General features: G+C 42.9%; 1 protein-coding gene across 1 annotated transcript; it reads right to left on the reverse strand.

The window, feature by feature from the left end:
• Positions 1–721: 721 nt before the first annotated feature.
• MRPL15 (mitochondrial ribosomal protein L15) lies at positions 722–13,411 on the reverse strand. Its single transcript, XM_017890141.1, has 5 exons — positions 13,248–13,411; positions 11,976–12,130; positions 11,212–11,377; positions 6,250–6,373; positions 722–1,249 (listed from the first exon to the last, which is right to left on the reverse strand). The coding sequence occupies exons 1-5, from the start codon at positions 13,353–13,355 to the stop codon at positions 912–914; spliced, it is 891 nt and encodes a 296-aa protein (XP_017745630.1). The 5' UTR covers positions 13,356–13,411; the 3' UTR covers positions 722–911.
• Between the last annotated feature and the right edge of the window lie 476 nt (positions 13,412–13,887).

Raw genomic sequence — 13,887 nt, forward strand, 5'->3', positions numbered from 1 at the left:
TGCTCCCGATCGGGCTAGAGGGTCACCATTGTTCCTGCATGGCTAAGGGCCCAGGGTTCATCCTAATCGAGCTGAACACTAGTCACTGGGTTCCACAGTTCTCTTCCATGACCCATGGCTTCTAATAGAGCTATAACACTCACCACATGGCCCAAGGTTCCATTCCTTGGAATCTGTGAGGCCAAGAACCCCAGGCCGGAGAAGAAAAGGCTTGCTGCCATCTTGGGGGCAGCCCGCCACCATCTTGGGGGCAGCCCGCCACCATCTTGGGAGCTCTAAGAACAAAGGCCTGCCTGTAACACTTTTACCACAGAATTGAGAAAACAAATTGACTTGTAATTTTTGTTTCTCTCACCTTCAACGTTGCTGGCAAACATACTGCCTACCAGCTACTCCTCAGCCTTACACCTTAAGCATACGTCCTGATCTTACTCTTCGAGTTGAGGGTTTACCATCTTGACACTGGGTAGCCATGTTTCCCTGAGGCTACAGATTAAGAGAGGGGTCACCAACTCATTCCATATGCTCTCATCTTGGCAGAGGAGGCCTACAGGTCAATCCCATTCCACTTGTGCATTCATTCTGGTCTGTAACAGTAACAAGGTCTGGATGAAAAGATCATTGAAAAAACAAACTAGAAATATTCTAAAATAGTTGTCATTTTCCTTCCATAGACTATCAGGGAGTTTATGTCTTTGAGACAGAACCCACACAGACTCAGTTTCTCTATGCAGTCCTTGTTTCCTGCCATTTTAATTTTAGATGAAAATGAGACACATGAGTACATTGAAAAGTAACATCACCATCTGGAAAATTATACATAAGGAAAATGCAATGAGGAATATAGATCATTCAGCCCCTATTCCAGTACTCTTTAACAACTCTGCTTTCTTGCTTTCTTGGGCAGGAATTCATGAGCTATAATACTTAAGGAGATTTTCATCTGTAGGTTTTAGGATTTTCTTATCAGTCATATTCACCACCCATCCTGGAGCAAGACCAAAGAAAATCTGTCTTGGATCCTTCCTAGTACAGAGCATTTTGAAGAGTTCATCTTTAGTGATATCAGGTAAGATATAACCATACTTCCTGGCGAGTTCAAGTCGTGCTTCGGGAAATTTGGCAGGATCCGCCAGGTACCCACGATTCTTTGCATCAGTGTAATACGGCACCAGTTCTTCTGGTGGAAGCATTCTTTTTGGAATGGGTTGTCCACGAAGAAAGAATGGAACAGGTTTGCATACAATGTCTAAAAGAAAATTTAAATTTAAAAAGTGAGATGCAAATATTAGCTCATAGATATACCTAGAGATGTAACTCTAACATAGAGATGTAACACTGTAACATAGAGATGTTACAGAGTTTCTCGATTATTAATTTTTATTTATTTATTTCTGAGACGGAGCTTCACTCTTGTTGCCCAGGCTGGAGTGCAATGGCACCATCTCGGCTCACTGCAACCTCTGCCTCACGGGTTCAAGCAATTATCCTGCCTCAGTCTCCCGAGTAGCTGGGATTACAGGCATGTGCCACCACGCCCGAATCATTTTGTATTTTTACTAAAGACGGGTTTCACCATGTTGTCAGGCTGGTCTAGGACTCTTGACCTCAGGTGATCCACCGACCTGGGCCTCCCAAAGTGCTGGGATTACAGGCATAAGCAACCATACCCGGCCAATTACTAATTTCTAAATATTAGTGAGATGAGAACTTAATTCCAAGAACTTTTTATTATATATGCTTGTCTTACGTAAGCAAATGGAAATGCTTCATTTTCAATAGTTTGCATCTTGAGAGGCAAAGTTACTCCCCTGGGTTACCAATGATTAATGAATTTCTAAACATTGGTAACATTGTATTTAAGCCCCATGTTAAAACACAAAACATTTTTATGGCATACTGCCTATAGTGTGTTAGAGCAAGATGGAGTCCCACTGCCCATACCACTAGTAGGAAGTCCTAAAACAGAAAACCGAGGTGTCCAAATGGCAAGTCAAAGAACCATGAAGACTCCAAAAATGCTTATATGGATCTTGTTTAGAAATTAAGAAGTATTAAGATTTCTGGAAAACCAATTTTACTAAAATGAGTTATCTTAACCAAAGAGCTGGCAAAGAAATTTTATGTGAAACGAACCAAGGAATGCTGCATAGCCCCAGTTCTGTTTTTAAACATTTTAAATACCCGAGACATGTGTTCTGAAAGTGAGAGTGAAAAAAAGGCCTACACACAAGATATCACAGATGCCAGAGGGCCTTTAGATAGCTTAGAAAACAATTACACAAATAGATAACTGTATGAATACAACTGACACTCTACTCATCATGTGTTAGCAATGCACCCTTAACCAAAGCCAGTTACAGAAATCAAAACAGTACTAAGGAAATTACTGAGAACCTTAAAATAATAGTACATATGTCACAGAGCAATTACAAAGTTTACCTGATTTAATCCATGGAATCCATTCACACATGTATAGTATTTGGTATACAATGAGACAGATGTTAACTATCACCCACCAGGGTATAAGCTCTGTGAAGGAGATTTTTTTTTTTTTTTTTTTGAGACAAAGTCTCGCTCTGTCACCCAGGCTAGAGTACAGTGGCATGATCTCGGCTCACTGTGACCTCCACCTCCCAGACTCAAGTGATTCTCCTGCCTCAACCTACTTGGGATTACAGGCATGCACCACCATGCTCAGCTAATTTTTGTATTTTTAGTAGAGATGGGGTTTTGCCATGTTGGCCAGGCTGATCTCGAACTCCTGAACTCAGGTGATCCACCTGACTTGGCCTCCCAAAGTGCTGGGATTACAGGTGTGAGGCCACTGCACCCAGCCAGGAAGGGACTTTCGACTCTTGCACTACCGTCTCTCCATCAGCTGGAACAGTATCTAGCAAACACTAGCCACTGGCTGTTTGCTGAATGTAAGAATATGACAGCTGTTTTATACAGCTCTAATATACTGCATTACCTAGCAGTATCTCCAAACAGGGCAAATGAGAAATGGCGATTAAGAGGTACTCCGGGCAGGCCACTCACAGAAAGAAGAACTGGAAGCTATTTGCTAAGGGTCAAGACCAAGAATTAGAAAGCAGAGCCACCTAAAGCCAGGTCATGCTCTGGATAAACCATCCTACCTATTTCACCTACAACAGAGGGTAAGTAAATACTGGATGTCCTTGAATCATCAAGAAAGTATCTTCAAAATATATTTAAGAAAGAAGTTTGTAGGCCAGGCACAATGGCTGATGCTTTTAATGCCAGCACCTTGGCAGGTAGGAGAATTGCTTGAGCCCAGGAGTTCAAGACCATCCTGAGCAACATAGTGAGACCTCATCTCTACAAAACACAAAACAAAAAAAAAACTAGCGTGGCGACAGACACCTGTAGTCCCAGTTACTCAGGGAGCCTAGGTGGGAGGATTTGAGCCCAGGAGTTTGAGGTTGCAGTGAGTGGAACTGCACTCCAGCCTGAGAGAGCAAGACCATCTCAAACGAAAAGAGAAAAAAAAAAATTCTGGCCCGACATGGTGGCTCACACCTATAATCCCACCACTTTGGGAGGCTGAGGCAGAAGGATCACTTGAAACCAGGAGTTTGAGACCAGCATGGGCAACACAGTGAGATCCCCATCTTTATAAAAATCAAATTAGCCAGGCATGGTGGCATACACCTGTAGTCCCAGCTACTCATGAGGTTGAGGTAGGAGGATCACTTGAGCCCAGGAGTTGGAGGTTGCAGTCAGTCTTGATCACACCACTACATTCCAGCCTGGATGACAGAGTGAGACCATAGTGCAAAAAAAATTAAAAATGTTCTATAACTTGGAAAACTAAAGCACAACAAAGTAAAGTATTCAGAGCCAAAATTACTAAGTGATAAACCTGTGATTGGATTTATTACTTTTTAAATAAAAAGCTCCTGGGACAACCCGCAGAGCTGCTGGAGAGAGCCACGCACAAGAGCATCAAGGTTGAGGGTGCCTCCGAAGATGCCAGCTCAGGGTGGCGGAGGGCATCTGGCTAGAGAACGAACGCCACCACCACATTGTGGTAACAATGACTGAAAAACACACTAACGCAAAGTCCTTCCAAAATGTCTGTGACTCTTTTCAAGAAAAATACTGGTTTTCATATTTGAAGCAGCTCACCCTAAAAACTGAGTGACAGACCAAAATAAGAAAAGATGCTCATCTATAATAAACAAGAGGGAAAATGGAATCACCACGTTAGCGAATTTTTTTCTTTTTTTTTTTTTGAGACAGTCTCACTCTGTCACCCAGCCTGGAGTGCAGTGGCGCGATCTCAGCCCACTACAACCTCTGCTCCCAGGTTCAAGGGATTCTCCTGCCTTAGCTTCCCGAGTAGCTGGGATTACATGCGCCCGCCACCACACCCCACTAATTTTTGTATGTTTAGTAGAGATGGGGTTTCACCACGTTGGCCAGGCTGGTCTACAACTCCTGACTTCATGTGATCCACCCACCTCGGCCTCCCAAAGTGCTGGGATTACAGGCGTGAGGCACTGCGCCCAGCCTTTGATGAATATTTTTTAAAAGCTTTCAATTATGGGAAAAAGGAAATGGTAGGTATTTGTTTCAAACTCTACATACAGACGACACAAAGCCTTCCCTTTTTCCTTTTTATATATTAATTTTCAAAGAATTTTCTTCTAATCATGCAATTTGGCCAGGAAATGTTTAACTCCCATTTGAATGTAAAAGCACCAAAGAATCCTTTGTAAAGCATTTAGTCAACAAGTTACATTTGGTTGTCATCTCTGCAACTTGAAAAATCCAATTAATTTATTCAACAAAATTTAAGTGAGTCTCTTCCAGATACCAGGCATCGTTCTATGTGCAGGAGATACAGCAGGTAGCAAAAGGTCTCCATCATCCTGAGAGATGGGAAAGAAAGAATGAACGGAGAGAGAGAAATGAACTTATACTTTGTCAGCTGGTGATAGCCGCCAGGGTCAAACACAATGCAGGGCAAGGGGACAGGATGTGCCTGTGCATGTGTGTGTGTGCATGTGCACACTACACATGTGCATGTGTGTACATATGCTCTTTTTTTAGTACAGGTGAGAAAGATCTCCTAATAAGCAGAGATCCGGAACAATGGGGCCCAAAGCCATGAATATTCCAGGTGGGGGAAGCTCCAGGCAGGGGGAACAGCAGAGGTCGAGGCTGAAAGTACATAGTACACAGGGCTCGGAGTGTGGAGGAAATCCAAAGCAGGTGGCCAGTAAGGGAACGGAGGGAGCAGGGGAACATCAGGAGGGACAAGAGCTGGTGCAGATCACAGCCAGCCTTGTAGGAGCAGCGTGGACACCACTGAAGGTTTTGTGCAAAGGAGTGATAGTCCATGCTGTAAAAGGAATCTCGTGCCACGTCACTCCACTGCAGATGGAAACAACAACAGAAAGGCCACCTGAAGGCCCACAGTCATCCAGGCAAGAGGACAGTGGTTAGGACAGACTGGCAGTAGTAGCTGGAGAAGTGGTCACATGTGGATAGTTTGAAGAAACAACTCAAAAGATTTATTAGGGCATAAAAGAAAAAGTTCAGGACTCCAAATTTTGGATGGACTTGTCATTTACTTACATAGGGAAGACTACAAGATGAGCCAGGCTGAGGTAAAAGAGAAAAGAGGGGCTGGGTGTGGTGGTTCACACCTGTAATCCCAGCACTTTGGGAGGCTGAGAAGGGCGGATCACTTGAGGTCAAGAGTTCGAGACCAGCTTTGACAACATGGTGAAACTTGTCTCTACCCAAAATATAAAAATTAGCTGGGTGTGGTGGCGGGCACCTGTAACCCCAACTACTCCGGTGGCTGAGACAGGAGGATCGCTTGAACCTGGGAGGCGGAGATTGCAGTGAGCAGAGATCGCGCACTGCAGCCTGGGCGACAGAGCAAGACTCTGTCTTAAAAAAAGAGAGAGAAAAGAGACATTTCAGACATGAGACATGCTACCTTTTAGGTCCCTGCTAGACATTCAAGAGAATTTGCCAGGCAGGCAGATGCAGTTCTGCAGTTCAGGGGAGGGGCTGAGAGCCTTTTTTGCCCTTGGTATTTGTGTCAGCAACATGCTGTATTCTTTAAATCATAATAATCCATATGGTAGATGTAGATCAAATACTACATCCAAACTACTACCAACATTTGCCATTCAGTAAGTAATTTAAAAGTAGTAGCCAATATAAGACAAAGAGAAAAAGAAGAAAATGACCATGGAACAAGCTTACCCAGACTTCTTGGATCATAGAAGGCTGTAGTAACAACACCACCATTTTTTTCTATGGCAGCAATAGCCAGTTCTGAAGCCAACTGTACTTCAATATTAACTTTCGCCGTAAAGGTGTCAGCACCCTGAAATATGTCAAAACAGTCTGTTGGTAAACAGCTTGGCTAAAAGTAAATTAATTATGTCAAGCTTCCTTTATAAATAGTATTTTTCCCTCCGAAGTGCCTATAATGTAACAGTACAGTTAGCCCTCCATATCTGTGGGTTCCACATCTGTGAGTCAACCAACTTGGATAGATAATTTTTGGAAAAAAGTAATAATAAAAAATAAGGCTGGGCGCAGTAGTTCACACCTATAATCCCAGCACTTTGGGTGGCCAAAGCGGGTGGACCACCTGAGGTCAGGAGTTCGAGACCAGCCTGCCCAACATGGAGAAACCCCGTCTCTAGTAAAAATACAAAAAATTAGCTGGGTATGGTGCCGCGCACCTGTAGTCCCAGCTACTCAGGAGGCTGAGGCAGGAGAATCGCCTGAACCCAGCCAGGGGGAGGTTGCAGTGAGCCAAGATCACGCCATTGCACTCCAGCCTGGGCTACAAGAGTGAAACTCCATCTCAAATAAAAATAAAAATAAAATAAGGCCAGGTGCAGTGGCTCATGCCTGTAATCACAGCACTTTGGGAGGCCAAGGCAAGAAGATCACCTGAGGTCAGGAGTTCAAGACCAGCCTGGGCAACATGGTGAAACCCCGTCTCTATTACAATACAAAAAGTAGCTGGGCATGATGGCGGGCACCAGTAATCCCAGCTACTTCGAGGCTGAGGCAGGAGAATCACTTGAACCCGGGAGGCAGAGGCTGCAATGAGCTGAGATCGCACAACTGCACTCCAGTCTAGGTGACAGAGCAAGACGCCATCTCAAAATAATAATAATAATACAATAATAAGAAAACAATTCTTTTTTAAATATAGTATAACAACTATTTATATAGTATTTACATTACTTTCAATGGCAAAAGACGCAATTACTTGTGCACCAACCTAATATTAGGTATTACAGGTAATCTAGAGATGATTTAAAGTATATGGGAGGATGTGGCAGGTTATATGCAAATACTAGGCCATCTTAGAGACTTGATTATCTGGATTGTAGTAAGAGGAGGTGGTCCTGGAACCAATCCTAAGGGACGACTATAATTCCTATTTTAAATATCTCTACTTTGAGGTCCTATCACTTTTTTTCTTTTTAACATTTTATTTAGGCTACCTTGTTTTACCAATTTTCAATCCGTGTAGGTAAGACTGACTATATTTCCATTTTATGTACACCTACTAAGCATTCACTCCTGGTACTTCATTAATAGCAGGCTGCTTCATCCTCATAACAACCTTATGATAGGATTATTGCTATCTCGACTTCATAGATGGAAATACCAAGGCACAGAGAAGTTAAGTAATATGCCCAAGGTCACAAAGCAAGGATTCTAATCCAGGGAGTCTAGTCATAGCATCTGTATTTTTAACCACAACATTATGCTGTCATAGATAAAAACTAATCTTCCTTATCCCTAAGTAAGTAAGAGGCCAGCAGGAGGTTAAACAGGGGAACATGCAGGCTGGAGCAGACGGAAGAACAGAATATCTGACAAAATCTGAGCTTTGGAGAAGTTGGCCTCACTAGGGCAAAAAAGAGAAGACAATAGAAATTTCACTTTGCATTCAATATTGACTTTATTATAGCCTCTAAGCTGGAAAAAAAGAAAAAAAAAAAAACCTCTCCAAATTTTTCCTAGAATAGTCAACACTAGAAAATGCACAGGCGCAGTGACTCATGCCTGTAATCCTAGCACTTTGGGAGGCCAAGGAGGGCAGATTACTTAATGTCAGGAGTTTGAAACCAGCCTGGCCAACATGTTAAAACCCCATCTCTACTAAAAAATATAAAAATTAGCCGGGCACGGTGGCACGTGCCTGTAATCCCAGCTACTTGGGAGGCTGAGGCAGGAGAATGGCTTAAACCTGAGGTGGAGGTGAAGGTTGCTGTGAGTCCAGATCGTGCCATTGCACTGCAGCATGGGCAACAGAGCAAGACTCCATCTCAAAAAATAAAATAAAAAAGAAGGAAAAAAAAAAGAAAATGTAGTTCTGAACTCCAAAAGTTAAATTTTGGTCACAGTTAGCATGTGCTATATTTTCTCTAATTTCAAAGCAGATTCTGATAAAACAAAAGATGGCAGCATTACCACTCTATGGCAATAGAAAGTTTTCATGAAGCTGAAACAAACTGGCTCCCAGTTTAGCTCCTTCTATTAATGACTAATTTTTCATGTATTTCAAAAATATTCCATAAATTCTAAGATGCATTTTCACACTTTTTTTATATCTAATACTGGTGTGTGTTTAAAATCAACAGTACCTTTGATTCAATAAAATAGGGTCTTGCTGTATCATTTGTGATTTTTAAGTCATCTATAGCTTGCTTAACCATCTCCCTATTTTGGGGAATTGGTGTCAGTTCCAGTATTTTCAGTAGTATAAATAGCATTTTTAGGACTGTCTTTATATCAGGTTTCTTTCATTTCGCTTTTCCTTGAGAACATACATTTCCAAATTGATAATTTTGTGCTAAAGGATCAAAACTGTCTTATTATTCACTATTTACTGCAAATCTGAAATCACAGAAGTCAGTCAGTTAACAGAGCTATAAATGATGTGTAATCGCACTTACTCAACCAGTGCCCTGGGGTACAGTTTTCACGGTTATTTTTGCTAATCTAATAGACAACACCTAAGGATGTTGGGATGTGCAGTTTAAGGGCTGATGAGGTCATGGATTTCCATATGTTAAGTTACATGTGTATTTCCTTATACACACCCAGGGTAGAATACTGAGGCTTAATCTTGTATTTGGTATTCTCTTTTCAAATTACTTTATTTGGAAAGTTTTTATCCATACAGTTCACTTTTTCAAAGGAATCTGAAAGGTTTTTTCATAAACATATGCTTCCCTCTAGTGGACACTAACTTACCTATACAACTGTATTATTGGCAAACAGTAGTTGATTAACAACGTCCAAAAAATTTGGCCAACAGTGGCTCACGTCTGTAATCCCAGCACTTTGGGAGGCCGAGGCAAGCGGATCACCTGAGGTTAGGAGTTCAAGAACAGCCTGACCAACATGGTGAAACCCTGTCTCTACTAAAAATACAAAATTAACCTGGCTTGGTGGTGCATGCCTGTAATTCCAGCTACTTGGAAGGCTGAGACAAGAGAATCGCTTGAACCTGGGAGGTGGAGATCGCAGTGAGTCGAGATCATGCCATTGCACTCCAGCCTGGGTGACAGAGTGAGATTACGTCTCCAAAAAAAAAAAAAAGAGGCAGAAAAAATAGCTGGGCCTGGTGGCAGGTGCCTGTAATCCCAGCTACTCGGGAAGCTAAGGCAGGAGAATCGCTTGAACTCAGGAGACAGAGGTTGCAGTGAGCTGAAATGACACCACTGTACTCCAGCCTGGGCCACAGAGCGAGATACCAAAAAAAAGAAAGAAGAAAGTAAAGCAATGAATCAAAGCACCTGCCCTCAAGGGAGCTTATATTCTAGTGAGGAAGACAATGAAAACAAAGGCATAACTTGGTAATAAATGTCAAGTGTTCATATATATTCAAAGAAAAACACTTTGGGCAGAGTAAAGGAAACAGTGTGATTCCTGAAGCAGGGAAAGTACTCTTTTAAAAAGCCTCTCAAAAAAGACCTTCCTGGCCGGGCGGGGTGGTTCACACCTGTAATCCCAGCACTTTGGGAAGCTGAGGTGGATCACCTGAGGCAGATCACCTGAGGTCAGGAGTTTGAGAACAGCCTGGCCAACATAGCAAAACCCCATCTCTACTAAAAATAAATTAGCCAGACGTGGTGGCACGTGCCTGTAGTCACACCTACTCAGGAGGCTGAGGCATGAGAATAGCTTGAACCTGAGCAGCAGAGGTTGGCAGTGAGCTGAGATCGTGTCATTGTACTCCAGCCTGGGAGACAGAGTGAGATTCTGTCTCTATTAAAAAAAAAAAGATCTTCCTGATATGCTGACATTCAAACAGAGAACAAAAAGAAGTAAGGGGGCACCAGGCACGGTGGCTCACACCTGTAATCCCAGAACTCTGGGAAGCGGAAGTGGCTGGATCACGAGGTCAGGAGTTCAAGAAGGCCTGGCCAATATAGCGAAACTCCATCTCTACTAAACATATAAAAAATTAGCCAGGTGTGGTGGCACGTGCCCGTAGTCCCAGCTACTCAGGAGGCTGAGGCAGGAGAATCTCTTGAACCCGGGAGGCAGAGGTTGCAGTGAGCCGAGATTGTACCACTGCACACTAGCCTGGGCAAGACTCCATCTCAAAAAAAAAAACAGAGCAAGACTCCATCTCAAAAAAAAAAAAAAAAAAAAAAGGAGGGGGCAAGCTTTACAGATACGCAGAAGGGCATTCCAGGACCAAGGGACAGAGCCCTGCCATGATAGCATGACAGCTGTCCAAAACCACAGCCATCACCACTACATAACGGTTATAAACACAAATGAGATAAAAATAAAGGGGGTAGAGTATTGATTATCTGAAAATCAAAAATATCCTTCTACAGGCCAGGTGTGGTGGCTCACGCCTGTAATTCCAGCACTTTGGGAGACCGAAGTGAGCAGATCAGTTGAGGTCAGCAGTTCAAGATCAGCCTGGCCAACATATTGAGACCCTGTCTCTACTAAAAATAAATAAAATTACCTGGGCGTGGTCGTGGGTGCCTGTAATCCCAGCTACTCAGGAGGCTGAGGCAGGAGAATCACTTAAACCCGTGAGGTGGAGGTTGCAGGAGCCGACATTGCACCACTGCACTCCAGATCAGGCAACGGAGCAAGACTCCGTCTTAAAAAAAAAAAAAAAAATACTCCTATATAACACAAAAAGATCTAATCAAGACTTACCTCTTCAACCAGTTGGACACCATAATCCCTTTTAAGTGGCTGGATGATCACACCTCTCCCATTGACAAGCTGGGTTAAGTCAATAGGTTGAGTAGGATCAACACGACCCAAATCAATCAGATACTGCAGCCTATTGAGACTCAAAGGCTTATACTGGCGTCTGAAACTGTAAAACAAGAATGTAAGAGTTGGAAAACTCTCATCTTCCTGTAACTTCTCCAAATCAACTCAAAGCTTTGTCTTGTATTTTCCTCTACCCATTTTAATTATTTGACTAAATAAAATCCTCTTGAGCATAACACAAACATGCAATATTGCTTGGTTTTGGGTAATGAAACCTGTACCACCTTTGTTCCACTAAAAATTATTTTCCTCTCTAAGCATTTACTTCACTTATTTACACAAATAAATCTGTAGAAAATTTAACTTACTATGGAGCTCAAAGTAATAATGTAGTTATCATTTATTAGGTGACTACAGTGGGCCAGATTTTTACATATACTATTATTGCTAATTCTCTTAAATAACCATTAGAGCAGGCATTAGAATCTCCATTTTGCAGGTCTGAGTGCAATGTCTGGGCTTTTTTCCTTTTAATAATCCAGGCCAAATTTCATTACCAAAAAATGGTTCAGGGGAACAGTAGCAAAAGTTTGCTTCAAAGTGAATTTAAAATTTCCACCAAAATTTCTACCAAACTATTATTTAGGTGCTTTTTAATGGAAATTGGGGACCTGTACTTTTAAAAAGCAAAGCAACCTTACCTATGTCCTTCGTTAAACCCGTATTTTGGGATTCGGATGTAAAATGGAGTCTGGCCTCCCTCAAAGCCCAGGCGGGGCCGGGTTCCTCTTTGCCTTTCTCCTTTATGGCCTCTGCCACATTTTCTACCTCTTCTCCGACCTCTTGGTCGTCTCTCCTACAAGGAAAGAAGAGAATTTTATGAATTTCAGATGCATTTCTAAAAACTGCATTTCAGCTCTTCACTTTTTGTTATGCTATTCATTCATCCAACCGACCAGTGCTAGCTAACACTATTGTGTGATATAAGCATGTCCTAATTGCTCAAAGGTCCACACACTCTGTTAGCATCTTTGCCTCTAAAGACATAGCTAATTCTTGTAACCAAAGTCCAAGCGTATTTCAAAAGCAAAAAGTAAAGGTTGGGATGGGGATTAGGTTTTTGTAATAGGCTGAAACTGAAAAAAAATCCTAGAATTAAATATCCACAACATTTTAAATGATAGTGAAGAACTTTTTATTTTGAAATTAATTGTAAATATGCAAAGTTTATTCATAAACCTGTAATTTTATTTGAAAACTAATTTGTTGAAGAAAATCTTTTCCTTAATTTACTTCCTGTCATTTCACGAAAGCAACGAATTGACTGTTACAATGACAGTACACTGTCAACTAACAGCTTTTCTAGCTGTATTTAGTGAACTGCAGAAGGGACAGCTGCGATTCAGATCTTTTCCAATGAACAAAACATACACGGGGAAAGCACTTCATTTTAAACCCAATTTTGAATGACACAATGACTTTGTAGTTTCTGCGAGTAGGCTTCTCCGCCTAATATCTTTACGCTTTTAAACATAACCTTAACTGGGTGCGGCCGGGCGCAGTGGCTCACGCCTGTAATCCCAGCACTTAGGGAGGCCACGGCGGGCGGATCACGAGGTCAGCAGTTCAAAACCAGCCTGGCCAACGCGGTGAAACCACCTCTCTACTAAAAATACAAAAATTAGCCGGGCGTGGTGGCGGGCGCCTGTAATCCCAGCTACACGGGAGGCTGAGGCAGAATTGTTTCTGGGCGACAGCGCAAGACTCCGTTTCGGGGGGAAAAAAAAAAAAGAACTGGGTGCACGTGGAAAGATTTCCCTCTGGGCAGTAAGGGAGAACAGGCACGAGGCAACCCTACGTTCATCCCAATACCCTCCCAGAAAGGGCAGTTCTCCTAATGACAGGGAGAGAAGGGCCGCCGCTTTCATCGCCCGGGTCCCCAGCGCTTCCCCGCACCGCCACTACCCATTTACCGGTTTCTTGGAGCCAGGATTCGGCTTTAAGTTGGCCAGGCTCACACGCGGCAGGCCCCGGAGCAGGTCCAGGGCCCGGGCCCGACCGCCGTGCAAAGGACCGGCCATAACCCGCAGACCCAAGGTCGCCCTGAGCTGCTCGGAGGCCACGTGGTCTCGGGGGCTGCTTTACGGCCGTGGCCCCGCCCCTGTCGCGCTGCAGCAGCGCGCTCAAGCCCGGGACTCGGGCAGAAGCGTAGGAGTCTGCAAGCTTGTCTCGGTTGTCTTTCTAGTTCTTTGGGGATGTGATCTTATTTTCCGAGATCGTGCTTTGTCCTCGGGGTCCCTTTTAATATTCTGAACGTAAAACCTCTTTCGCCAAGCAAGAGCATGCACTAAAAACACTGCGTTAAATAAAGGATCTTTTTTGAGTCAGTGTTTGTTTGGCCTTACCCGTTTGTCTAGGCAGTGCCTTCTCTGAGGTCAATGCAAAATCCAGAGTAAAGCAAAGTGAACTGTTAATTATTAGCTTTTGAGCTTGCGTAATTATACACCGTAAGGTACAAAAATAATACTCCGAGTGCACCTATCAAAATGCCTGGCTAATACCAATCTTTGAATAAGACTCAAAGTATGAACTCTTATCCGTGTGCATCTGTAT

Source organism: Rhinopithecus bieti, unplaced genomic scaffold (genome assembly GCF_001698545.2).
Source record: "Rhinopithecus bieti isolate Rb0 unplaced genomic scaffold, ASM169854v2 scaffold_20069, whole genome shotgun sequence".
Classification (NCBI taxonomy): domain Eukaryota; kingdom Metazoa; phylum Chordata; class Mammalia; order Primates; family Cercopithecidae; genus Rhinopithecus; species Rhinopithecus bieti.

Coding starts and splice junctions, on each gene's coding strand:
- MRPL15 (XM_017890141.1), bottom strand. CDS start 13,355: ATGGCCGGTCCTTTGCACGGCGGTCGGGCCCGGGCCCTGGACCTGCTC. Junction 11,378..11,975: donor GGGTTTAACGAAGGACATAG/GTAAGGTTGCTT, acceptor CTTGTTTTACAG/TTTCAGACGCCAGTATAAGC. Junction 1,250..6,249: donor CTATGATCCAAGAAGTCTGG/GTAAGCTTGTTC, acceptor ATTTTCTTTTAG/ACATTGTATGCAAACCTGTT.